Source organism: Poecilia latipinna, unplaced genomic scaffold, assembly GCF_001443285.1.
Source record: "Poecilia latipinna isolate Pla-1442-1.1 unplaced genomic scaffold, P_latipinna-1.0 Scaffold30, whole genome shotgun sequence".
Classification (NCBI taxonomy): Eukaryota; Metazoa; Chordata; class Actinopteri; order Cyprinodontiformes; family Poeciliidae; genus Poecilia; species Poecilia latipinna.
The window spans coordinates 408,368-434,398 of NW_015112646.1; the positions used below are offsets into that span (position 1 = coordinate 408,368).

At 41.8% G+C, this 26,031-nt stretch overlaps 1 protein-coding gene across 2 annotated transcripts in view; it reads left to right on the forward strand.

The window, feature by feature from the left end:
• The window catches only part of LOC106952220 (ryanodine receptor 1-like), a 54,640-nt gene that overhangs the window by 6,362 nt on the left and 22,247 nt on the right, over positions 1–26,031 (forward strand). For both annotated transcript variants that reach the window (XM_015040209.1, XM_015040219.1), the window contains exons 2-73: positions 1,246–1,365; positions 1,453–1,551; positions 1,691–1,711; positions 1,901–1,975; positions 2,351–2,429; positions 2,506–2,618; positions 2,700–2,799; positions 2,876–2,972; positions 3,101–3,175; positions 3,255–3,411; positions 3,518–3,682; positions 4,410–4,531; positions 4,634–4,820; positions 4,904–5,039; positions 5,128–5,223; positions 5,423–5,541; positions 5,639–5,772; positions 5,866–6,107; positions 6,682–6,874; positions 6,981–7,197; positions 7,418–7,522; positions 7,637–7,740; positions 8,017–8,100; positions 8,232–8,391; positions 8,503–8,650; positions 8,857–9,062; positions 9,144–9,318; positions 9,394–9,602; positions 9,685–10,043; positions 10,533–10,662; positions 10,771–10,931; positions 11,009–11,171; positions 11,246–11,332; positions 12,107–12,333; positions 12,424–12,862; positions 12,938–13,495; positions 13,576–13,776; positions 14,126–14,237; positions 14,350–14,493; positions 14,649–14,922; positions 15,013–15,127; positions 15,271–15,403; positions 15,478–15,572; positions 15,647–15,782; positions 15,890–16,076; positions 16,171–16,282; positions 16,366–16,486; positions 17,287–17,456; positions 17,531–17,751; positions 17,848–17,938; positions 18,052–18,192; positions 18,387–18,550; positions 18,644–18,722; positions 18,882–18,971; positions 19,057–19,197; positions 19,275–19,352; positions 19,428–19,503; positions 19,603–19,726; positions 20,331–20,446; positions 20,586–20,653; positions 20,736–20,857; positions 20,985–21,034; positions 21,186–21,246; positions 21,355–21,481; positions 21,571–21,682; positions 21,769–21,850; positions 22,003–22,133; positions 22,212–22,532; positions 22,623–22,863; positions 22,944–23,031; positions 23,129–23,221; positions 24,382–24,396. In XM_015040209.1, coding sequence (XP_014895695.1) covers positions 1,246–1,365; positions 1,453–1,551; positions 1,691–1,711; positions 1,901–1,975; positions 2,351–2,429; positions 2,506–2,618; positions 2,700–2,799; positions 2,876–2,972; positions 3,101–3,175; positions 3,255–3,411; positions 3,518–3,682; positions 4,410–4,531; positions 4,634–4,820; positions 4,904–5,039; positions 5,128–5,223; positions 5,423–5,541; positions 5,639–5,772; positions 5,866–6,107; positions 6,682–6,874; positions 6,981–7,197; positions 7,418–7,522; positions 7,637–7,740; positions 8,017–8,100; positions 8,232–8,391; positions 8,503–8,650; positions 8,857–9,062; positions 9,144–9,318; positions 9,394–9,602; positions 9,685–10,043; positions 10,533–10,662; positions 10,771–10,931; positions 11,009–11,171; positions 11,246–11,332; positions 12,107–12,333; positions 12,424–12,862; positions 12,938–13,495; positions 13,576–13,776; positions 14,126–14,237; positions 14,350–14,493; positions 14,649–14,922; positions 15,013–15,127; positions 15,271–15,403; positions 15,478–15,572; positions 15,647–15,782; positions 15,890–16,076; positions 16,171–16,282; positions 16,366–16,486; positions 17,287–17,456; positions 17,531–17,751; positions 17,848–17,938; positions 18,052–18,192; positions 18,387–18,550; positions 18,644–18,722; positions 18,882–18,971; positions 19,057–19,197; positions 19,275–19,352; positions 19,428–19,503; positions 19,603–19,726; positions 20,331–20,446; positions 20,586–20,653; positions 20,736–20,857; positions 20,985–21,034; positions 21,186–21,246; positions 21,355–21,481; positions 21,571–21,682; positions 21,769–21,850; positions 22,003–22,133; positions 22,212–22,532; positions 22,623–22,863; positions 22,944–23,031; positions 23,129–23,221; positions 24,382–24,396 — 10,494 coding nt within the window. The remainder of the gene's footprint in view (positions 1–1,245; positions 1,366–1,452; positions 1,552–1,690; positions 1,712–1,900; positions 1,976–2,350; positions 2,430–2,505; positions 2,619–2,699; positions 2,800–2,875; positions 2,973–3,100; positions 3,176–3,254; positions 3,412–3,517; positions 3,683–4,409; positions 4,532–4,633; positions 4,821–4,903; positions 5,040–5,127; positions 5,224–5,422; positions 5,542–5,638; positions 5,773–5,865; positions 6,108–6,681; positions 6,875–6,980; positions 7,198–7,417; positions 7,523–7,636; positions 7,741–8,016; positions 8,101–8,231; positions 8,392–8,502; positions 8,651–8,856; positions 9,063–9,143; positions 9,319–9,393; positions 9,603–9,684; positions 10,044–10,532; positions 10,663–10,770; positions 10,932–11,008; positions 11,172–11,245; positions 11,333–12,106; positions 12,334–12,423; positions 12,863–12,937; positions 13,496–13,575; positions 13,777–14,125; positions 14,238–14,349; positions 14,494–14,648; positions 14,923–15,012; positions 15,128–15,270; positions 15,404–15,477; positions 15,573–15,646; positions 15,783–15,889; positions 16,077–16,170; positions 16,283–16,365; positions 16,487–17,286; positions 17,457–17,530; positions 17,752–17,847; positions 17,939–18,051; positions 18,193–18,386; positions 18,551–18,643; positions 18,723–18,881; positions 18,972–19,056; positions 19,198–19,274; positions 19,353–19,427; positions 19,504–19,602; positions 19,727–20,330; positions 20,447–20,585; positions 20,654–20,735; positions 20,858–20,984; positions 21,035–21,185; positions 21,247–21,354; positions 21,482–21,570; positions 21,683–21,768; positions 21,851–22,002; positions 22,134–22,211; positions 22,533–22,622; positions 22,864–22,943; positions 23,032–23,128; positions 23,222–24,381; positions 24,397–26,031) is intronic.

Here is a 26,031-nt window from a genome sequence, read left to right on the forward strand (position 1 = left end):
GATAGATAGATAGATAGATAGATAGATAGATAGATAGATAGATAGATAGATAGATAGATAGATAGATAGATAGATATTGAAAGCGATATTGAAAGCTGCTCCAGATAAAATCCCATCATTAATTTGAATATGCTGAATATGTTTTTAAAAAACCAATAGCTAAAATGCTTAAAAGTCGCTACCCGTTGGCAGTGGTGGATCTCTTCACTTTGGGCAGCAATGGATCAAGGAGCTGCCCTAGCAGTTATCTGACAGCTTCACATTTTTTTTTTTTTTTTTTTTTTTTTATTTAGATCCTTGCCAGAGCTTTTTCACAGCATCACAGTGGATAAAAAATGATTACTTGTTGAATTTAGTTACAGGAAGTTACCAAATGGATGAAAAGGAAATGCAACTTCTCAAGAGTTTCTATTCATGCCAGAACTCAGTGATCAGACTCGACTCGACTGTCTTGATAAATCCAAAGCTTGCACCCATCTCCGACATGCAGCTCAATAGTCACATTTAAGCATGTCTCTCTGTTCCCGAAAGATCAAGACACATCTGTAATGTTGCTCTAAATAGGAAGAGCGATGAATGGGATATGGGGTGCAAGTAATATCAGAACGCATTTCAGGAATGATGTGCAGGCAAAGAGTGTCGGTCCCTTGAGCGACAATCCTCAACTCAATCTCACCAAGGACAAAATGTTTCTGCACAAGGCCTTAGAATTTCCCGCACCCTTCCAAAACAACACGTTAAAGTGCCTTAAACATGAAAACTATCATTAGAAACCATATCAACACTCTAAACATGAACTACACAATCATTGCATCCAGTAATCAATTCGTAATTATGACACAGTCATCTAATATTTGAAGCTACAAAACAATTACAGAGTGATTCAAACTTTGACCTTCAGCTTGGAATAGTCCAAAGTCGAAGCTCTGCCAGTGAATGGTAACAATATCATGACATCATGAAATAATGATTGAAAAAGTCACATTCTGAGAGTAGAATATGTTGCAACGTTAAAGAAAGCCAGACTTTGGAGATGAAGCTTCACACTAGAACGACTACAATGAAGAAAACATATTGGAAAAATGGTGTGTGTGTGTGTGTGTGTGTGTAGCAAATGAGTTAAGGTTAACAGGGGAATACAGAGGATCTGTCCAAAAGATGAAGTTTCTGTTTGACTTTCTTGTCTGGTAAATTTGCAGCTCACATGTTTCAAGCAAAAATGCATTTTACTTTTCCTCTTTCTAGGATGATCAAGTGGTGCTGCAGTGCACTGCGTCCATTCTCAAGGAGCAGATCAAACTCTGTCTGTCATGTGAAGGGTTTGGGAATCGGCTGTGTTTCCTGGAGACCACATCAAATGCTCAGGTACACCGCAGACACAAGATTCATTGCTTTCTGATTCGCTGTTCCCTCTGACTGTCACCGCTCACTGGTTATGTTTTTTTTTCTCAGAATGTCCCACCAGACCTTGCAATTTGCTGTTTCATTTTGGAGCAGTCTTTGTCCGTGCGAGCATTGCAAGAGATGCTGTCTAACTCCTCTGTGGATGAGGTACTGCACAATCAACCATAGTTTTAAAATGCAATTCCCTTTAATTGGCGTGCATATGCTTAATAAGCAACGCTTACTCACTTAAGTTAAATGTATCGTTTCTGTTTTACCCATCAAATCCTGAACCTGATGACTGGAGGCGGTTGATTTGGACAAATGGGTAAGTGCCGCCTTTCGGGACATATCTCGTAGCACTTTCATTGGCATATTTTATTTTGTTACTCTGATAATGTATTTACTTTGACCCTCAATCACTGCGTGGCAACACAATTATAAAGACGCAGCTGTTTTTAAGTCTCTGCATAAACGTGCTATGAACTCATCAGCCTCCTTTTCTCATTTTCTTCAGTCATCACAAGGTGGAGGTAGTCGAACTCTTCTGTATGGACACGCCATTCTCCTGAAACACACTCACTCCAACATGGTGAGCACAGTGTATTCATTCTGCTTGCCTACACTTAACAGCAGGTAGGCATCATAATACTATGGCATTTCACCTCATTTAGTTTATGTAGTGCCAATTAGCAACACATACCATGTCAAGACAAAAAAGCATAATTCATATCCAAATGACATCTGATTCAGATGAAATAAATCAAATTAATGTTAATGCAGTACTACTGAAGTCATACTCAAACCGTATCACCTGTGATCCAGTTAAATCAAGAATACAGAACAGCAAATTACTTCCACTTTGGAGAGATTTGTGTTTAAATCCAACTGATAGCATTTAATTGTTATTAAATGGAATCCACGTTATTCCACATTCTTAATTTGTTGTCTCGTATTTACACCATAGTACTTGAGCTGTCTGACTACATCTCGGTCGTTGACTGACAAGCTGGCCTTCGATGTGGGCTTGCAGGAAGACGCCACAGGTGACTTTACTACTAAGCGTGAACAACACACATATGATTTGTAGGGGGGAGAAAATATTCAATTTATGTGTTGCAGGAGAGGCCTGCTGGTGGACCATACATCCAGCCTCCAAGCAAAGATCAGAGGGTGAAAAGGTCAGGGTGGGAGATGACCTCATTCTTGTCAGTGTTTCTTCAGAGAGATACCTGGTAATTATAATTGCATTACTATTAAATGATGCTTTTTTTGATAATGAATGTTACTAATTTTAAAAACCTTGCTATGTCCAGCACCTTTCCTATGCAAGTGGTGACCTAATGGTAGATGCATCCTTCATGCAAACACTCTGGACCATGACTCCTGTGATGTCTGGCTGTGAGCTCGCCGAAGGTCTGCAGTTCCCCCAAAATTAGTTCTGCTCCAGGAGACTGACATTCTGTTATAAAAAGAAACTGTCGTCTTCCAGGTTTTCTGATCGGAGGATATGTGCTCAGACTCTTTCACGGTCATATGGACGAGTGTCTGGCCATCCCATGTGCAGATCAGGGGGATGACCAACGCAGGTGGCTGTTGCCTTGTTTTGTTAGATCTTTCCCCCTCCCCCCCCTACCTTGTTGGGAATTTAATCAGCTTGTCAGTTCACCATCTGGAAATGTCCAAATTGATCGGAATATTATTCTCCATATCCCAGAGTTGCCCATTATGAAGGTGGTGCCGTTTGCAGTCATGCTCGATCCTTATGGAGACTGGAGCCACTGCGAATCGGGTGGGTATCTTCCCCGTTCTTTCTTTCCAACATTAACTGGAAAGACTTATTTTGCGGACTTACTTTTGCATTTTTACAGGTGGAGTGGAGGCCACATCAAATGGGGACAGTCTTTCCGGGTACGCCACATAACAACGGGGCGATATTTGTTCCTCGACGAGGAGAAGGGACTTCTGTTGGTAGACCCAGAGAAAGCCAACTCCAAGATGTCTGCTTTCTGCTTCAGAATTTCTAAGGTCTTTGCTCGACCAGCTGTCGGGTTTATTTTAACTTGTCTAGATTAGAATTTAAGATGTACACATAAGGAAACAAAACTTTTTTTTTTTTTTTTTCCATTTAAAGGAAAAAATTGAAGTGGCGCAGAAGCGGGATGTGGAAGGCATGGGGATACCGGAGATTAAGTACGGGGAGTCTATGTGTTTTGTACAGCACGTTTCGTCTGGCCTTTGGCTCACATATGCTGCTGTCGATGCCAAATCTGCTCGTCTAGGACCTCTGAAAAGAAAGGTAAAACATGTCAAGTTTGGGGGGCTAAATGTAAGAGTTTCTAAAAGTGGTTTTGAAGCAGTGTACAAGATTTAGATATTTTTGTTATGTTTCTCCATATTTGAGTCAAATGTGATTTCGATATTCTAAATTGTGTTCCCACTGGGACTGACTTCCACTCACTTTTCTTACGTTTATTAACATTTTAAATATTCCTGAGAACATTCATACTATTCCATGTTTTTCCACATTTTGTCACGTTTTAACCACAAAATCTGCGTGTTTTTAGGGATTGTCGGTAAAATAAAAAGTAGCAAATAAGGATGAAGTATAAAAAAAAATGTTAAAAGATTTCAGCTGAATCAGTAAAGCTTAGTGGAGTTGACGAGAAGATGAATGGAACTAAATGTAGGACAATCCTGGAAGAACTTGAGACTGGGGAGTGAGTTCACCATCCAGCAGGACAATAACCTGAAAGCATCCTTCATGCAAACACTCTGGACCATGACTCCTCGACTGCAACCAGTCGTAAATCCAATTGAGAATCAGTGGCAAGAATTTAAAATAGATTTTCACGGATGCTCTCCGTCCAGTTTGGCTGAGCTTGAGCTTCTTTTTCAAACCAGAATGTCAGTCTTTAGTTTTGAGAAGCTTGTAGAAAAATCACCTAAATGACTTAAAAGTGATGTGATGTGTTTACGTTTTGGGTTTTTGCCTGGTTTTAAGTGTCCGTGACTTTGTCTCTCAGGCCATACTGCATAAAGAAGGTCACATGGACGACGCGCTCACAGTTGCTCGATCTCAGACCGAAGAGTCTCAAGCTGCCAGGATGATATACAGCACAACAGGCCTCTTCAACCAGTTCATCAAGTAACTTCATTACTTCCCTTTCAGCCTTTATGAATGTGTTTCTTTATTATCCGGTGATGAGCATTTTCTTTTTTACCCTTTATGTTTGTGTCACGCCTCCAGAGGTTTGGATGCGTTGAGTGGGAAAAACAAATCTGCTAATCCGCCGTCTATGCCGATGGACGCGGTGGTGCTCTCACTGCAGGATCTCATCTTCTACTTCCGACCGCCTGAGGAGGAACTGGAGCACGAGGACAAGCAGTTCAAGCTTCGCTCCCTGAAGAACAGACAGAACCTTTTCCAGGAGGAGGTTGGCCAGCCTAATGAGGATTTAATCAGTGGAAATTAGCTGGAGACAGATTTAATGTCATTAAATGTCTTGTCTTATCATAGGGGATGATTACCCTGGTTCTGGACTGCATTGATCGGCTCAATGTGTACAACACTGCAGCCCACTTCTCAGAGTACGCTGGAGAGGAAGCTGCAGAGTCGTGGAAGGAGATCGTGAACTTACTGTATGAGCTTTTAGGTAGGTCCTGCACGTTACATTCGATAAACGTATTTTGGGATGATTTTGTTTCGTTCATTTTATTTCTTGCTGATCCGCTTTCCTGAAGCTTCTTTGATCAGAGGGAACCGCGCTAACTGTGCTCTTTTCTGTGACAACCTGGACTGGCTGGTCAGTAAGCTGGATCGTTTGGAGGCATCTTCAGGTATCAGTGGCAGAATAGTTTGGTTTGAGCTCATTCTTTATATAAAACATATAGAGAAATGAAAGCCGATGGTTTTATTTAGAAATTGTTAATCTTTTTTTTTATTATTATTATTTCTTGAATGACTCACAAACGTCTCTGAATACCTTGAAGTCTTTTCTAAAGCCTAAACTTCTGTATGTTCTCATTTACATGACAGGAATTCTGGAGGTGTTGTACTGTGTTCTGATTGAGAGTCCAGAAGTGTTGAATATTATTCAGGAGAATCACATTAAATCGATTATCTCTCTCCTTGACAAGCATGGGCGCAACCACAAGGTTTGTAAATTCAAAATATTTTGTTTAGACTGTTTCTAAGAGCAGTCGGTCTGTTGGCTGTGTTACTGACAGACCTCTAACAACCTGTTCTGTCTAGGTTTTGGATGTGCTGTGCTCCCTGTGTGTTTGCAATGGCGTGGCTGTGAGATCTAACCAGAATCTCATCACAGAGAACCTACTTCCAGGTCGTGACCTCCTTCTTCAAACGAACATTATTAACTATGTAACCAGGTGGGTAATTTCATGCAAGCGAATATCCCCCCCCCCGGCCCCCTGTCTCTGCAGAGTTCATCTGAATTGATTTTCCTTTTTCTAATACTTTAGCATGAGACCCAACATTTTCCTTGGAACTTGTGAAGGATCAACTCAGTATAAGAAGTGGTACTTTGAGGTGATGGTGGATCACGTGGAGCCGTTCATTACCGCCCAGGCGTGTCACCTGCGAGTGGGTTGGGCTCTGACGGAGGGCTACAGTCCTTACCCCGGTGGAGGGGAAGGATGGGGGGGTAACGGGGTCGGCGATGACCTCTACTCCTATGGCTTTGATGGGCTTCACCTGTGGTCAGGTAAAGCAAACAATCGCTTGACCATAAATAGTAAAACTGGGGTTTGTGTTCATGTTAATGGAAACAGCTGGAGTCTAAATTCTGACATTTAGAGCAAAGCTGAAAACGTTACAATCAAGTTTCAAGCAAGGGGAGAGGTAAACGTTGTCAGTTTCCACCAAGACTACAAAAACTGTGTGAGCACAACACAGCTGAACTGTGTCACACACAGATGAACCATTTAACACTCAGCCGGTTTGCCTTCAGCGGAAAAGTCTTGACTTTCTGCACTAATTATCTAAAGCAGATGTAACTCTTACATGCTTCCTCAGGTTCTTTTTTAGACATCTTACTAATATCTAAGATGGCTAATGTGTTTTCTTCCCTAAGTTACCACTTCAACACTGAAAATTGTTGCTATCTGAGTAACATGTTAGCATTTTGATATGGAACATTCACTGACAGGAAAGAAAATGCTGTAAGTAAATGCTGTAAGTTCTTAATATAGGCTAATCACCAACTGAGTGGGTTAAGCATAACATCTCCCTTTCCGTGAATTTGTTTCTTTTGTTTTTCATTGTGCATTTACTTGTAGGGCGCGTACCACGGCATGTTGCTTCTCCCAGCCAACACATTCTGGCAGCAGAGGACGTGGTCAGCTGCTGTTTGGATCTAAGTGTGCCGAGCATCTCCTTTCGCATCAACGGACACCCTGTGCAGGGAATGTTTGAGAACTTCAACCTCGACGGCCTCTTCTTTCCAGTTGTCAGCTTTTCTGCAGGCGTTAAGTACGGCACTTTGAAGCCTTTTTACTCTTTCAGTTTCGCTATCTGTCCTGTCCCACGGCTCAGTATTTTAAACAGCTAACGTTTGTTTCTTTGTTTCAAATACAAGGCTACGGTTTCTTCTTGGGGGCCGTCATGGGGATTTCAAGTTTCTTCCCCCTCCAGGCTATGCACCGTGTTACGAGGCAGTGCTGCCAAGGGACCGATTGCGGATCGAGCCCATCAAGGAATATAAACATGATTTTAATGATGTTCGCAACCTGCTCGGTCCAACCCAGTCCCTGTCTCACACGGCGTTCACTCCCTGTCCAGTGGACACAATTCAGGTAAATCCTGCAAAGCGTATGGTGTCGAGAATAAATTCTAGTTTTAGTCAAATATCTAGCTCATCTTTAGGAATTTTGCTAAAATTCCTAAAGATTTTTAGGAATCTTGTTGAGCATTTGTTTGCTTAAAATGCAGTTTTTTTAAGCAAAACTGCATTTTGCTTAAAATCACATTCATTTGGTTTTAGTCTCAGTCAATTAATTTATTTTCTTCTTTCAGATTGTACTTCCTCCCCATTTGGAGCGCATTCGAGAGAAACTCGCGGAAAACAGTCATGAGTTATGGGCCGTAAATCGCATTGAACAAGGGTGGACATTTGGACTGGTGAGTGTTTTCGGGATTTGACATTTTTTTTTATTTTAATTTTGTCGAGAAAACGTTGCTGGGAACAAAAAGCTATTTCTCCAAGCAAATGTTTGTGCTTTTCTCTTTCTAAAGTTTCGTGACGACAACAAGAAGATGCACCCCTGCCTGGTAGATTTCCAGAGTTTACCTGAGCCGGAGAAGAACTACAATTTAGCAATGTCAGGAGAGACACTGAAGTACGTAAAAGTTTAAATCAACAGTCCTTGGCACCTCTAAAGATAGCTCCTACTTAGTGTGGAGTAGCATAATCTATGATGTTAATTATACTGAAACCTGAACAAGAACAGAAGAGGAAATAGATGTGGAAATGTAACTCCATTACCAGACTTTGATATGTATTGTTGCCTCTAAAACAGGGGTGCCCAAAGTGCAACCAGGAGTATATTTGTGGAAGTTTGACATGAAAACTGTGTAGGACCTGTGTCTAATGTGTATTGTGTTTACTTTAATAGGACTCTGCTAGCTCTGGGCTGTCATGTGGGGATGGGAGACGAAAAAGCAGAGGAAAATCTGAAAAGGACCAAGCTCCCCAAAACGTGAGCTGCAACATGTTATACATGTGGCGTTTGAGTGTGCTACCATGTAATATTGTTTCATTTCAATGATAAATGCCACAGCTGTCTGAAAGATTCACTCACTCTTCATATCACAATGCATTGCTTGTTAGCTACATGCAAAGTAATGGATACAAGCCAGCTCCCTTGGATCTCAGTCATGTCAAACTGACTCCAAATCAAAACACTCTAGTGGAGAGACTGGCAGAAAATGGACACAACGTGTGGGCAAGAGACCGGGTTCGACAGGGCTGGACGTACAGTATTGTGCAGGTATCAACTTCTTTACGTGCAAAAATGCTGTGACAATGAGTAGTAAAAACGTTTCAGTGTTTACTGTTTAATTGAGTTGGTTTTAACTTCAGTTGGACTTTTTTCAAATAGGACATATTGAACAAGCGTAATCCCCGTCTGGTTCCCTACAACCTGCTGGATGAAAAGACAAAAAAGACCAACAGAGACACAGTTTGTGCAGCAGTTCGCACTCTTATCGGCTACGGCTACAACATAGAACCACCCGATCAGGAGAGTAGTAAGTTTGCACTGCTGTTTCAGCTACATGAATAGAAATCCTTCCATTTTGCCTTGTCTCCATGCTTTCTTGTTTATCAGAATTATTATTATTTTTTTTTTTTAACAAACTTTCTTTTGTGAACCTCTAAAGGCAGAATAAGCCCTATCAGTATTCCTTTAAATCCTGGTTGTAGCATGTTCTTTACTGCCACGTTTTTACTCTAGGCGGGCATGGACCAGGCAGCTCCCGGGGCGATAAAATCAGAGTGTTCAGAGCCGAGAAATCTTACGCCGTCACACAGGGGAAATGGTACTTTGAGTTTGAGGCTGTGACTGTTGGAGAGATGAGAGTGGGCTGGGCCCGGCCTTGTGTTCGTGCGGATACTGAACTTGGTGCTGACGAGTTGGCCTATGTCTTCAATGGCTTCAAGGTGGGATGCAGACTCGCTTTGGTTGTGAAAGTGGGATAGACCCTTTGTGATGCTAAATTCTCTTGGTCGACGTTGTTTTAGGCCCAACGTTGGCATATTGGAAATGAGCCATTTGGCCGCCAGTGGCAGTCTGGTGATGTGGTGGGCTGTATGATCGACCTCACAGAAATGAACATCATGTTCACGCTCAATGGAGAAATGCTGATCAGTGACTCAGGCTCAGAAATGGCTTTTAAGGACATTGAGATAGGGGAAGGTAAGTACAGATCCAAAACAGATCAGAAATAATCGAATAAATGGACACTGATGATCATGCTTTAAACATTTACAGGTTTCATACCCGTGTGCAGCCTGGGGCTGTCGCAGGTTGGTAGAATCAACCTGGGTCAAAATGTCAGTAGTCTTCGTTACTTTACCATCTGTGGCCTGCAAGAGGGATTCGAACCATTTGCTATCAACATGAAGCGAGACATTACCATGTGGTTCAGTAAAAGCCTTCCCCAGTTTATCACTGCTCCTACAGATCATCCACATATTGAGGTACTAATACAATGATTTTCTCAAATTATTTCTAAATATCAGTTTTCCACATCAAAATGCCACTTCTTCTTCTTTTCTCTAGATATCGCGTGTTGACGGGACAGTTGACACTCCCCCTTGTCTCAAAGTGACTCACAAGACATTTGGGTCTCAGAATGCCAACACCGACTTGCTGTTCTTCAGAGTCAGCATACCAATTGAATTTCACGAGACCTTTAAAGTCCCTGCGGGGACAACGCTCCTAACTCGGGCGCTGACCATTCCCGAAGACCAGGTTTTGGAGGTCGACCCAAACTCTGACTTTGAAATACTCAAGAAGTCAGCCACTCGCAAAGAACAGGAAGATGATAAAAAGGAACCCTCCGTGCCTAAAGAGACTCTGGCCATCAAAAATGGAGAGAACGAGAAAGATGCCTCTACTGAGAAAACCAAGAAGAAAGGGTATGTGGTTATTTAGTATTCTGAGACAGAGAGGACAATTTGATTGGCATGCAGCTGGGATGTTAATAAAATATAATTATAGCCAAAAGTTTTCAGGTCGAAAGAGGTTAATTTTCTCTAACATTTGATACTTTAGTTTGCTGAGGGAGAAAGAGAGCGTGATGGTGCAAGAGGAGAGGAGAAGGAAAAACACAAACTGGGGAACAGGCATAAGATATATGGCAATAAACAGTAATGGAGAAAAAACTATTTACACAAGAACAAGAAAGAATAAAAACAAGAAAGTAAAAAAAATACAAACACTGGAGAAACTTGAAAATCTAACAACCCTGAATCCTGACATAATTGCATTTCACATGATAATTTTTCATAGCAATCCAGACTTAATGCAAAATGCTATAAGAATCAAAACAGTTAAAGATTTCTGTCAGTCTCAACATTTGAACCAGCTTGTACTATACACGTAGTAACTGGTTTTGTCATTTACAGATTCCTTTTTAAGGCAAAGAAGGCTGCATTAATAACTCCACCCCCTGTCGTTCCCACTCTGCCTCGCTTAGTGGAAGATGTCGTACCAGATGACAGGGATGACATGGATATAATCCTGAACACCACAACTGTACGGCTATTACTCAATTTAGACTCTAAAATCTGAAATTGAAGGTTTATTTTGCAACAATCATGAATAATATGCATAAACCAATAAGCTTCTCATGTCCTTTTTCAGTATTATTACTCAGTGCGAATATTCGCAGGACAGGAACCAGGGGGCGTGTGGGTAGGCTGGGTCACACCAGACTATCACCAGTATGATCTTCACTTTGACCTCAGCAAAGTGAGAAACGTAACAGTAACTGTTGGGGACGACAGAGGAAACATTCACGACAGGTGGGTTTGTTTCCCTAAAAATGTAAAAAGCGTGATCCAAAACCCCTGAGTCTTCTTGGTTTGTCTGCCTCCTGCAGCATAAAGCGCAGCAATTGTTACATGGTGTGGGGGGGAGAGTTTGGCAACTCCCAGCAAACCCGCGTCAGTCAGGAGGACTTTGTGATTGGGTGCCTCGTTGATTTGGACACAGGACTCATGACTTTCACCGCCAACGGAAAAGAGATAAACACCTTCTACCAGGTTTGTGGGCTTCTGCCTCGGTACGCTGAAGTTCTCGTGAAGTCCCGGTCAGCTGCAGCATCATCTGCTTTCAGGTGGAGCCGAACACGAAGCTTTTCCCGGCCGTCTTCGTTCAGCCTTCCAACCAGAATGTGATTCAGTTTGAACTCGGCAAGCTCAAGGTAAACGTCCACGACCTACTCTGTTACCGAACCTTTATCCACACTGCAGCTGCACAGGATAAGAGGTTAACACCAGTCAACGTCTTACCTGAAGAAGATACCTCTCTTTTCGCCTTCAGTTTGTGTAAATCTATGTTACTATGCAAAACATTTATTAATAAGGTTTAAGCATTGCTTAAAGGAGGGGTATTATGTGCTTTCCACACACAGAGTTCTATTTTATACCACAATAAATTTTACCTTCAGTTGTTATGCTGCATATGTCAAACAGAACTTAATGAATAAATCCAAGCAGCACTCTGGGTACATTTTTGGATGAAGACATTGTAAGATGATTTAAACCCCCCAAAATTTTTATTTTGCATTCCCCCTCTGCTAAAAACATAAGGCAGTGTTGTGATCAATCTAATTGGTGTTTAACAGTTAGGATTAAAGGCAGCAGTCCTCTCTACAATAGAGCAATTTGGATGAAATAAGGAATAAGTTTGTATTATTCACTTGGCAACAAATGGCACTTTGAACTGCCTTGTTACTGAAATGATCCAGCTCTGATTCTTTTCCCTGCAGCAAAGACTTTCACACCTGAGAGAGCTGCAGTCCAGTGCACTCAGGTTTACCTTATGTTTTGGGGGTTCTTATGTTTAACCCGCATGGCTGGCGAATTTGGATTTCTACTCAATTAAGATGCAAAGAGAATGATCAACCAAAGGTCAGACTTGTGTCCAAATAAGTTTTCCTTACCAACGTTGTGATCGATCCTTCTCGTTTTGCCAGAACATCATGCCATTGTCGGCGGCCATGTTTCGGAGTGAACGCAAAAATCCAGTTCCGCAGTGCCCTCCCAGATTGGACGTCCAGATGCTAACCCCAGTGATCTGGAGTCGAATGCCCAACAACTTCCTGGCTCCAGAGACAGGCCGTGTCAGCGAAAGACTCGGCTGGATGGTGGAGTGTATGGAACCGCTCATTATGATGGCCCTTCACATCCCAGAGGAGAGTCGGTCAGAAATATTTCCCTCCGCATGCCAAAGAGAAAATATATATTTATTTAAGTTTTTTTCTAGTTAAACCTGACTCTGTGTTTTATTTAGGTGCATAGACATACTGGAACTGTCTGAACGAATGGACTTGCTAAAGTTCCACTATCACACTCTGAAGCTCTATGGCTCTGTGTGCGCTCTGGGCAACAACCGGGTGGCACACGCACTGTGCAGCCACGTGGACGAATCTCAGCTTTTCTACGCCATAGAGAGCACCTACCTGCCGGGACCGATGAGGAGCGGCTTTTACGACCTCCTCATCAGCATGCACCTTGAGTCCGCTAAGCGCAATCGCCTCGGAACGAATAAGGAATTCATAGTTCCGATGACGGACCACACGCGCAGCATCACTCTTTACACCGTGAAGTCTCACGCTCTGCCCGGGGTCGGCCTCACCACATGCCTCCGTCCAAAACTGCATTTCTCCTCCGTTGGGTTTGTGGGGATAGATCCCGATATCTACACTCTGAGTCCGACCATCCCCTTACAGGTGAGATTTTCTCGTTTCAATACCTTATGGAAACGCTCTAGAGAAAGAAATACATTAATTTGCTTGCATTTAAAGGTGTTAAAGACCAAGGCTCTGAACATGCTGATCGAAGCTGTCCAGGATGGAAGTCAAGCCATGAGAGACCCTGTGGGAGGCAGCGTTGAGTTTCACTTTGTTCCAATCCTGAAGCTCATCAGCACCCTCCTCATAATGGGTGTGTTTGACGATGAAGACGTCACGCACATCCTGAAAATGATTGAGCCCACAGTCTTTCATACTTCAAAATCAGAGGAGCCTTTGGAGGAGCCGTCAAAGGCGAACAAACAAGAGGAGCCATCAAAAGTCGCAGCGGTCAAAGAGGATGAGCAGGAGGTTGAGGCAGAAGAGGAAGAGGAGTTTGAAGACTATGGTTACGATGATGAGGAAGAAATAGAGGAAGAGGAAGAACTAGAGGAAACAGATTTAGGTGTGGCCCAAGGGGAAGCAGGAGAAATAGATTTCATAAATGGTGAGAAAGGAGCTGAGGAAACGGAGAAAGAGACGAAACCAGTGGAAACCTGTGGGGAGTCTAAGGAGGAACACCTCGAACAAGGACTTTTTCAGATGAAACTACCAGAGTCTGTAAAACTGCAGGTACAAACTAGTATTACTACTTTTTTCACCAAAAAGGTTTCTAAACAATGTTAGCAACTCATCTTGCTTTTGTTTTCTAGATGTGCACCCTGTTGCAGTACTTCTGTGACTGCGAGCTACGACACAGAGTGGAGGCCATTGCTGCTTTCTCGGATAAGTTCGTCACCCAGATACAGTCCAACCAGAGGCAGCGCTACAATGAGCTCATGATGGCCTTCACCATGTCGGCCGCAGAGACCGCACGAAAGACCCGTGAATTTCGCTCTCCGCCGCAGGAGCAAGTAAGAAAACCATATATGAACCTACAACTGCAACTTCCATCCCAAACAAATAGAAAATCAAGCAAATATGGATTAGGTTTTACTTTTTTAAATCAGATTTTTTGAAACCAGGTACCCACATACACTGTATAAAATGTTTTCCCACTGTCTGAAATCAAATCAGCCTGTTCAATATTTGAAAGTCTAGACTTATCTAACGTTAAAGGATGAGGGGAAAATGGTTGTCCTATTATTTAGATTTTGAAGTAAAAATATGATTGTGATTAGACGACATTAAATAATGTTTTGTTACATATTTTGCTGATCTCTTTCCAAAGACTTCCCATTTGCTTGTGCGCTGTTTGTGTAGGTCAACATGCTCATGAACTTTAAAAATTGCCCTGATGACGAAGAGTGTCCAGTTCCCGATGAAGTCCGTGAATCCTTGCTGGTTTTCCATAACGCTCTTCTGACACACTGTGGTCAGTTTTAATCTGCTATCTCCCAGTCGGACATGGATCCTTTAAATCTTTCCTCTTCGCGTGGCTAACAAGTAAAATGTTCAGTGCTTAATTTCCAAACTAAAATTTGCAGGTGTTCATATCGATGAGGCAGAACAGGAGGAGGAGGTGGACAATTCTCTTCGCGGGCGCCTGCTTCGTTTGCTGGAAAGGGTGAAAAAGTTTCGGCAGAAAAAAGTGGAGGTGGAGCTTGAGCCGCAGGAAGATAAAAAACCAAGTGAGCTGTGTCACTCCGCTCTGCCACGCATGACGTTACAACACGGATATATACCTTTTTGTTCAGGCAGCTGTGACTTGAAGGAGAATCTCCCATTTAATCTTTGAAATTTTTTTTTGTCCTTGTTGTATGTTCGCCTTTCCCGATTCTACCAGGCACACTGCAGGAGCTCATTTCCCACACGATGATCCACTGGGCCCAGGAGTCATTCATCCAAAACCCGGAGCTAGTGCGCATGATGTTCAGCCTCCTTCACAGGCAGTATGACGGACTCGGTGAACTGATGCGAGCCCTTCCCAAGGCTTACACCATCAACGAGGTGTCGATACAGGACACCATGGATCTCCTGGAGTGCTTGGGTCAGATCCGCTCCCTGCTTATCGTGCAGATGGGTCCAGAGGAGGAGAGGCTCATAATTCAAAGCATTGGGTATGTGGATAAAGGTTTTGATTGTGGTTTTTGCCATTGGTTAAAACTGAAGGTGACAAGACATTTATCCAATCATTTTCTGCTCCTTAGAAACATCATGAGTAACAGGGTTTTCTACCAGCACCCCAACTTGATGCGTGCTCTGGGGATGCATGAGACTGTCATGGAGGTTATGGTTAACGTGCTAGGTGGTGGAGACTCAAAGGTATTCATTTTCATCGTCTTTGTTTGGGTTAAATACCGACGGGACTCGAGGCTAAAAAAGTAACATTTTGTGGGATATGTGAAAGTAAAAACCATAACCTTAAATATCCTTAAGCTCAACTTGATCACGCCATCTTTCAACAGGAAATCCGCTTCCCTCGAGTGGTGACAAACTGTTGCCGTTTCCTCTGCTACTTCTGCCGCATCAGTCGCCAGAATCAGCGTTCCATGTTTGATCATCTCAGCTACCTTCTGCAGAACAGCGGCATTGGCCTTGGTGACTGTTTCACTGTTCACTTCTACAACTCTTGCTGCTGAAGCCGAGCTGAACATGGTGTGCTGTTTGTTCAGGAATGCGCGGCTCGACCCCGTTGGATGTGGCCGCGGCGTCTTGCATCGACAACAACGAGCTGGCACTGGCTCTCCAGGAGCAGGATTTAGAAATGGTAAAATATTGCTGTGACACCCTAAACAGTAGTAGATTCACTTTGCTTAGCTGTCAATGCTGACATTTTTGTAGGTGGTGAAATACTTGGCTGGGTGTGGGCTTCAGAGCTGCCCCATGCTGCTGGCTAAAGGCTACCCCGACATCGGTTGGAATCCCTGCGGTGGAGAGAAATACCTCGACTTTCTTCGTTTTGCTGTTTTTGTCAATGGTAATTTAACAAATATTTAAATTCTGAAATTGAACTTAAAGGCACCCTCGCCTTCTCCTTTTGTTGTGTGACAATAACAAGACGTAAGATGACTTTCATTCCTCTAGGAGAGAGCGTGGAAGAGAATGCCAACGTTGTTGTGCGTCTTCTCATTCGAAGACCCGAGTGCTTCGGTCCGGCTTTGAGAGGCGAGGGTGGTAACGGTCTGCTGGCTGGTGTGGAGGAAGCCATCAAAATATCAGAGGACCCCGCGAGAGACGGTCCCAGCATAAAAAAAGACAGACGTTTTCCCATGTAAGAGGTCTCAGCGTTGGTTCAGAAAGAACTCTGTCCTTCTCACTTTGAGTTAAAGAACAAATTACAAAATGTATTCCTTTATTCCTGGAAGGTTTGGAGGAGAAGAGCAGCAGGAGGAGAATCGTGTGCACCTCGGAAATGCCATCATGTCCTTCTATTCTGCTCTCATTGACCTACTGGGACGATGTGCTCCAGAGATGCATGTAAGATGAGCAGAATCACAGCATTCATCCTGGATTTATATAACACATTGGATATAGCAGTAAACAAAATATGTTCTTTACAGTTGATTCAAGCTGGAAAGGGTGAAGCCCTTCGGATCAGGGCAATTCTGAGGTCCCTGGTTCCTATTGAGGATCTCGTGGGAGTCATCAGTCTTCCTGTTCAGATTCCTGCTTTGGGGAAAGGTAAAATGTTAAAACACGACATTAAAAGAAGCACGCTGCTAATTCGTTTAACAGAGCGATTCTGTTAAGTGAATTAGCTGTATACTGTCACTTACTGTATTTTCTAAAAACACATAAATATCATGCATAGTCATGCATAACGCACCACTAATTAAATGCGAGTGCAGTCAGACTTTGGTGTGGACGGTTTCTGACCCCAAAGCGACCTGCATTTGCATTAGAGGAACATAGGCGTCAAACAGCAGCGCATTGTTAGAGGAAGTAATCATGGATGGAGCCATTTATGCATCATTTTTAAAGTTTATTCAGCAAGGGCAGATGACAGCATCGTCACACAATCACAACGAGACAGAGGATGATAATAAAAAGAAAGCACCAATAATAGCAGTGGTATTTTGTAGAGCGCTGACTGGGAAGTCTTTGCGGGTGTGTAGTCAGACCAGGAGTGATAAGATTTCGATGTGATTCTCTTCAGTGACACAGACTTCTTCCAGAAGTTCATATTTATAATTTCAGCATTTGTTTACATCCTGATTTACAATGTCTGGCTTTATCTGGTGCACAGTTATGATGCATGAATCAGGTAAATGATTTAAAATGACCATTCAGACTGCAGGAAAAATAGCAAAAGTCATGAAAACCCATTTACTTATTTTAATGCCATTAACAAACCGGAACTGTAGTCGTTTTCTATCACTTCTAGATTAATGAGTTGTTTTATTTCACTGTTTTCATAACTTGTTTTTTTGTCGGTGTATCATACAGCCATTTGAATTAAACATGCTTTATGCTTTTCTCAGACAATAGCATCATAGAGCCAAAGATGTCCGCCAGTTTTGTGCCAGACCACAAGGCCCCCATGGTGTTGTTCCTGGACAGAGTTTATGGGATTGACAACCAGGATTTCCTGCTGCATGTGCTGGAGGTGGGCTTCTTACCTGACATGAGGGCGGCAGCCTCTCTGGACACAGTGAGTCAGAAACGTCTTCTGGAATCGGTACCCAGTGTGGATCCCAGGTAACAGCTGGGATTTATTTCCAACAGGCCGCGTTCAGCACAACAGAGATGGCTCTCGCTTTGAACCGCTATCTGTGTACTGCCGTGCTGCCTCTCATCACCAAGTGTGCGCCGCTGTTTGCCGGCAGTGACCACCGAGCCATAATGATAGACTCCATGTTGCACACGATCTACAGGCTGTCTCGAGGGCGAGCCTTTACGAAGGCTCAGAGAGACATCATAGAGGAGTGCCTCATGGCTTTGTGCAAGTAAGCTAACACCTCAAACAAAATATAGCTGTTCTCTCGTTCATCTAACATTGTTAGGTTTGTTCCTGAAGGAGGCTTTGTTTGTGTTGCCTTCAGAAATCTGCGCCCGGCCATGCTTCAGCACCTGCTGAGACGCCTGGTGTTTGACGTGCCCATTCTAAATGAGTATGCCAAACGACCACTGAAGGTGTGAAGACGTTTGATTATTTTCTTGATAAAAAAAAAAAAAAGTTGAGTTTTAAATTGTTTTTTTTTTTTTGTTTGTTTTCATTTTTCACTTTTATTGTCTTGGATCTGCAGCTACTGACCAGCCACTATGAGCGTTGTTGGAAATATTACTGCCTCCCAAATGGCTGGGCTAATTTTGGAGTTGCCTCAGAGGAAGAGCTGCATTTGACTCGCAAACTTTTCTGGGGTATTTTTGAATCATTGGCCCACAAGGTGAGCTCCCAGAAACACGGTGGAACTGCCAAAATGTGAACTTCTTCAGGCTTTCTCATGTTACACAGCACAAACTGGGATTAGGGGCTCTGATATGAGAAAAAAGTTAAAAAGTTGTTGATGTACAAATACTCAAATGCATTAGCTGGCAAGTGTCTCTTAATACTGTAACATATTGTCATTAATGATTCCAGAAATTTGATGCTGAAATCTTCAAGATCTCAATGCCCTGCCTCTGTGCCATTGCTGGAGCCATTCCTCCAGATTATGTGGACGCCAGCTACTCCTCCAAAACAGAGAAAAAGGCGTCGGTAGATGCAGAGGGAAACTTTGATCCTAAGCCAGTTGAGACCACAAAGTAAATATTTTCTGAATCTGTTTGATGGACACATCTTTCAGTTGTTTTAATACGATAGCTAAATTGTCTCTGATTTCTTGCCTCCAACAATAGCACCATTATCCCTGAAAGACTGGATCCCTTTATCAACAGATATGCTGAATACACCCATGATAAATGGGCCTTTGAAAAGGCAAGATATGTTCCTATCAGCTTGCTTACTTTCCATTATGTCCATTATACCCATTCAGAATCAACACAATACATTTCTTTAATTGTATCTGATATTATAACCATAGAAATCAACTCTCCTTCTCACAATAAGTGATGCAGTTTGTCTTCTGTTTTGCAGATTCAAAATAACTGGTCATATGGAGAGGTGTTGGATGAGAATGCAAAGACCCATCCCATGCTCAGACCATACAAAACCTTCTCAGAGAAGGTAAGCTGTCCATTGCAGGTCGTTTCATATCGCTCATTCTCCTCTTCATGTGAGGCTGATTTTTATTTATTTATTTATTGCAAAGGACAAAGAGATCTACCGCTGGCCGATCAAAGAGTCGATAAAAGCCATGCTGGCATGGGAATGGAACATAGAAAAAGCTAGAGAGGAAGAGGAGTCAGAGAAGAAAAAGGCAGCTTCTAGAAAAATTTCCCAGACTGCTCAGGTTTGAAGGTCTTTTATGTCTCGACGCTTTATGTTGCATTGCTACTTGTATGTTATAATATTATCGTTCTGTTACAGGCAACTTATGACCCGAGCCATGGCTACAGTCCACAGCCGATTGACGTCTCGCACATGGCTCTTTCAAGAGATCTGCAGGTATGGCAGTGAACGTTCAACATCTGCCTTTATCTCAATTTATAGTCAATATTAACAGCTTACATTTGAACACAGTCAATGGCGGAACAACTGGCCGAAAATTATCACAACACCTGGGGACGAAAGAAAAAGTTAGAGCTCCAAGCAAAAGGTAAAAAATAAAAACTATATATCTGCTGCTGTGCTGTATTTTAATATTGAAGATGGAGCTTTTCCTGATTTCTCTTTGGTTGTGGGATTGTTTGTGTAGGAGGCGGGACACATCCTCTGCTGGTGCCTTATGACACTCTGACAGCGAAGGAAAAGGCCAGAGACCGAGAGAAGGCTTACGAGTTGCTCAAGTTCCTGCAACTTAATGGATATGCTGTCACAAGGTAAAAAGCAAAAAAAAAAAAACTCTGGAGTGCTGGTTATAAGGAGCAGGGAATTACATTTTTTACATGAGTTTTTGTTTTTTATGTTCTGTGATTTAATTGTGCAGTCCTAATAGATCTAGTGTTTTCTCCTTTTTTTATATCAAGCTTTGGTAATAGGAAATGTAAGCAAATTAAATACTTGTTTAAATCTACAAATATCAGAAACAACATAAATACTGGTTTGCTCTCTTGGTAAAAATAGATGAATGGGTAGAAAGTTGTTGTTTTTTTTCCACAACAGGACAACTCACAAACTTTTTGTAATAGTCCACAAATTGCAGCATACAGAGGAAGATGTTTGAATTTTTCACTCTTGAAAGGTAGCACAGGTCAAACTGTTTCAGTGTGATATTATCCTCTTTTAGTAAAATCCAATGGCTTGGCTGGGGAAAGCGAAGGAAATAGTAAGGCTTTAGCCAAAACTTCATAACTTTATTTTTTCTATTAAAGAACTTTTAGACATCATAATCCTTTTATATGATATTTATGCATTGATCTAAGGCAAGCGTGTTCACATAAAACAAAGAAAAAGTGTAAATATGTCGCCTCTTTCTGTGTTCAGAGGCCTGAAAGACATGGAGTCGGAGATATCGTCCATTGAAAAGAGATTTGCTTACGGCTTCCTGCAGAAGCTGCTGAAATGGATGGAAATAGCCCAGGAGTTCATTGCTCATCTCGGTACTGTGGGGAAAAAATGCAAAAGAAATGTCTTGATGTCACATGTTAAAAATCTTTGAGGCACTAAGAATAAACCAAGTCTAGATTTGCTAAGCCAGTGCTAATGCGTTATTGCCATATTTTGGAATACGTTTTGCAGAGGCTGTGGTGAGCAGTGGGCGAGTAGAAAAGTCTCCTCATGAGCAAGAAATCAAATTCTTTGCTAAGGTAAAACCTGTGAGAAAATCATTTTAAAGGCTAAATCTCTTTGTGGTACTAATCTAAAAAAAAAAACAAAACACTTTTGTAGATACTGATGCCTTTAATCAACCAGTACTTCAAAAATCACTGCCTCTACTTCTTATCAACGCCTGCAAAAGTCCTGGGCAGTGGCGGCCATTCTTCTAATAAGGAGAAGGAGATGATTGCGAGGTAAGTTCTCCCATTGTTCTAGTGTGCAAATACTTGCTTTGAATTCTTCTTTCTAATCTCATTTCTTTATTCATGTCCTTTTTCTTGGATTTCTCTCTCCCTTTACTTTTTTTTCTGCTTGTTATAGTATCTTCTGTAAAATGGCTGCTTTGGTGAGGCACAGAGTTTCTCTCTTTGGTAAGATTTCTCATTAGATTATTTCCGAGTCTTTTGGTTCCCTCTGACTGAGGAGACCTCCTTTTACTCTAACCTGGATAACTTCAACTAAATGCTTGCCCCGTTAGTTTGTATCAAAATTTTATAATACAACCTCCGTTTGCTTCTGTAGGAACGGATGCTTCTGCGATAGTTAACTGTCTTCACATATTGGCCCGGTCATTGGATGCAAGGTTGGCTGCTTCTTAAAACATCTTTCAAGATGAATGTGTGTTTATTCTTACTCTTTGAAATTTCTGTTGTGACATGTTCTTACTGTGTTTCTTTTTTTTTTTTTTTAGGACTGTGATGAAATCAGGTCCTGAGATTGTGAAAGCAGGCTTGCGGTCATTCTTCGAGAGTGCGGCCGATGATGTGGAGAAGATGGTGGAGAACCTCAAACTGGGCAAAGTATCCAAAGGCAATCAGGTACATAATGTTTGAAACAGATTATGCAAAGAAATTAAACACTGGAATTAAATCCAAATTCAAAATGCCATCTGCCTCGTCCACGATAGCAAGTGAAAGGCGTTTCCCAGAATATCAACTACACAACCATCGCCCTGCTGCCTGTGCTTACCTCCCTGTTTGATCACGTCGCTCAGCATCTCTTCGGAGACGATGTCATGCGTGAGTTGTTTCCTCAAATTTCTGTTTATTTCTTTGCCTTTAGTGTATTATTTGACCCGTCTCTGTTTCTGGTTACCTGCACACAGTGGATGATCTGCAGATTTCCTGTTATAGAATCATGTGTAGCATCTACTCAGTTGGGACGGTCAAGAACCCACATGTCGAGAGGTAACTCAAACTTTGCTCACGCAGGTGCTGTAGTAATAAAGAATACAGCACTCTTTAGCATTTCCTGCACTGTGAATCGACTAGGAATTCTGGGAACTTGAGAGTAGGGAAGCATGAATCTGTTGGCTCCAAGTTATCTTTTTTGTAAACAGGCAAAGACCAGCTTTTGGGGAATGTCTGGCTCATCTTGCTGCTGCAATGCCAGTGGCCTACTTAGAGCCTCATCTAAATGAATTCAACGCTTTCTCTGTGTACACCACAAAGACACCAAGAGAGAGAGCTAGTGAGTTTAAAACCATTGTGTAATCCTGCTCAGTACAGCCTTGATCCTGAGTTTTCTTCCATCCCTTCTTGTGCAAAGTCCTGGGTCTTCCCAATGCGGTTCAAGAGTTATGTCCTGACATCCCACCGCTGGACCTTCTGTTGAAGGAGATTGGAGACTTGGCAGAGTCGGGGGCCCGCTACACTGAGATGCCTCACGTCATTGAAATCACTCTGCCTATGCTGTGCAACTACCTGCCACGGTGGTGGGAGAGAGGACCTGAAAACTTTCCTGAGATGGAGGGTCAACTCTGCACCGAGGTCACTTCAGAACATCTGAATCAACTTCTGGGCAGCATCATGAAAATTGTAGTCAACAATCTGGGTATTGATGAAGCCTCCTGGATGAAGAGGTTGGCCGGTGAGCAATGGGTAGCTTGCTGCAAAGCCATGTATTCCTGAGTTAGTCTTCTTGCTCAAATGAAATGGCACAATTTGTTTTCTCTGCTAGTGTTTTCGCAGCCCATCGTGAGCAGGGCAAAGCCAGAAATGCTGAAATCCCACTTCATTCCAACGATGGAAAAGTTGAAGAAGCGCACGTCAAAGGTGGTGGCTGAAGAGGACCATTTGCGGATGGAGGGGAAATCAGAGGGGGACGAGGAAGATGGGACGATACGCGATGAGTTTGCTGTGCTCTGCAGAGACTTGTATGCCCTCTATCCTCTGCTTATTCGCTACGTGGACAACAACAGGTGAAAGAAAATCACCGCCATCCTTTACAGCCTCTTAACCAGGGTACTTACTTATTCCACCTTGTCTTGTTTTGCTACAGAGCGAGGTGGCTGACCTGCCCTGATCCAGATGCAGAAGAACTTTTCCGGATGGTTGGAGAAGTCTTTATTTTCTGGTCCAAATCCCATGTGAGTTCGTTCATCTTGCCTTTGACAACAAATATCGGTTGGAAAGTTAACTTCCTTTATCTGGCGTTTCTTGCTCTCTTTGCTTTCCATTTTGTAGAACTTCAAGCGAGAAGAGCAGAACTTTGTTGTGATGAACGAGATCAATAACATGTCATTCCTCACTGCTGACAGCAAAAGCAAAATGAGCAAGGTGGGCGATTGCAGTCTTACTGTACTGCTAAATCTCATTTTAGGCATTTCTGTCACTGTTATTGGCATTGAACGTATACGTTTGTGTTTTTGTGTAGATGTCTTTTGTTCCTTTAGATTTTTTTGTTATACATCTATAACCATTTTCTGACATTTACTGTTGGTCAACAATAAGCTGTAGTAAAAGTATGGATGTTGAATTTTTGTGTGGTTTTCTTGTGATGATGTGAACATCAATCTTTTATTAGGAGAAAGTATAATTCATCATATCTTGATCCAAAAATGATGAAGCTGTTTTTTGCCTGATCTTGAGACATTTGCTTCGGGGAAAATGTTCTGCTTAATTTAATTTAACGAGACATCAATAATTTTCCACTTCAGCTGTGAACTTCACCACTGGGCGACAGATAAAGCAACAGATTATTTTGATATTGTCATCAATACAAAAAGTAGTTTATGATATTTAGAAACAAGTTTGGATTTGTAGCGTCCTGCACGATCTCCTTCTTCTGCATTTTATAGTTTTTTGATGCTCCTAAACAAAGCTGCAGTGAAATTTTCTGATAACGAAGAAATAATTTTGTTGCATCCAAATTAAACAGATTTTTTGCCTTCCGGTTTGTAGTTAAATGCCTGAATATCCTTTTTTACATGCGGTGCCACTTAAAGCTCCGTAGAAGTGCAAATACTATTTAAATTGTATATTTAATGGCGATACTGATCAACTAAACTAAATGGAAGACAATGACTTTAGATTTCTGCACTTAGTCATTTGGTGAGATTAAAAATGAAGCATTTTCCCAAAAGTAAATATTTCTTCATCATGAGTTGATGATTTTCTTATCACATGAAAACCATTCAAAGAGCAGACGGCTGTCCTTGGCGTGTGTAACAGCTTCTTAAAAAAAAAAAAAAAAACATTTTTATTTGGCACGTATTTAAAAATAAATATGTTTATAGTGTATATATCTGGTTTCGCTTCTGGTACATTTTTCATTAATCCCTGTCTGCAGGGCTCGGTGGAATGTGATGTAGTTTGCTGTAATTTCTTAAGGCTTGTATTTTAGTTCCCATTTTTCTTAAGAGTAGCAGTTGTGTTAACGATATTCTCTCTCTGGCTGTCCTCTGTGCTCTTCCTTTGGGTTGCGGCTGGGTTTCCAGGGCGGTGACACAGAGGTTAGACTTTTTTTCTGCACGAGCGCTGTGCTGACCGCATGGCACCTCACTTTTGGGGAAAATTTTCATCAACCCCTCCAGCACACTGGCACATCTAATAATCTGCATTCACGTGTTATCCATACACAAATAAATGTGCATACTGGTGCTTTTATTTAGACAGAGCTGATCCAAGATTGTGTGGGGCCATAAGCAGAATTTGATTTTGAGGGGGGCAATTTGATTTCACAGCCCTACATGGCCAGAGTTCATAGTAATAAAACATATTGAAGCTAAACAGATACGTTTTTTTCACTTTGTTAAATTTTCTACTCTAAGCCATTTGAAGACAAACAAATCCCACTAACCACGGCTGTTATGGTTTAATTAAAAAAATCAAATACTGTTTACCACTAATATGATTCCTTTATAAAAACATGTATGGATTGAATGCTTACGCTTTTGTGGTAACGTCTTCAAGCTCCATAAGCAATTTTAAAGAAAAAAATAAGAAAGAGATCAAAGTTATTTTGCTAAGTACTAAGTGTTCCCTGTATTGGTTAATTTGTAACTACAATATGTCCATACAATGTGACTTTAGCACAGACACAAGCAACTGAAATTATAAAACTAGCAACAGCAAACTTTTAGAGTTTGTTTCCTCTTAAATCCTCAATATGTTTAAATCAAGAAGAATTTAAAATCTTTGAATTTTATTTTGAAAAGTTAAGTAAAGCGAAATGTAATGTTTGAGATCTATTTTCTGGGTTTGAATTTCAGGGTTTTTCACCCTGGGGGGGTTTTACTAAGCAGCTTAGTTCACATATGCCTTGGGCCAGCTCTGCATTTGGTCATACTTACGGAAACACGCATAAACATGTGTATGGTTCATACAAAGAGACATGTCCAACTCTGCTTTAACTTGTGAACATATTTGCCCATGTAGAGAATTGGTGATAATTGGTCACAAGTTAAACATGCTGACATTCTCGGTGGATCCCAGGACAGACGGGCAGGCCTGTGGGCCGCTCCCAGTCCTGCCAGTGTGCGTGGAGGGGAGTCTGGAGGCGCTTGATGAAAGTAAACATCTGTAGAGATGGGCTCATGGCACCGGTCTTTACATGGATCCTGTTGAGGCCGTGAAAGAACAGTGCCATCATCCTCTCATCCTCTCACTGAGTTTGCCCTTTTATTTCATCATAGTTGAGTTGGAGACTTCTTGTTTGCCTTTTTTTTTTATTTGTTTATTTTTTATTTTCATTGATGGGTGGTTGAGCTGTATGTTTTTGTAATGTAGCTTTTTGCCTCTAGGGGACGATGTTAGTCTTCTCTGTGCTCTTTCTTTTCTCCTCCCTTAAAATGCCACAGCACATTTTGGCTCAGTTTCCTGTAGACTTATTAGTTTGCAGACTAATATGTGGTTTGAAGCTTAATGTCACTGAAGTAGGTTTTTCTCACACTTGTTGGGTTCCCCCTTAAAATTAAAATGGCCATGAACCTAACTAAAACATTAATTCACACTTATTTTATAAATTCCCTAAATTGTTTGCACCCTCTAAACCACTCCTATGTAACATAGATATATGTTTTACTTAATAGCTATTAGTAGTGGATATTACCTTAGTTGACAGAGACTGATTAATTGTTTAATGTGTC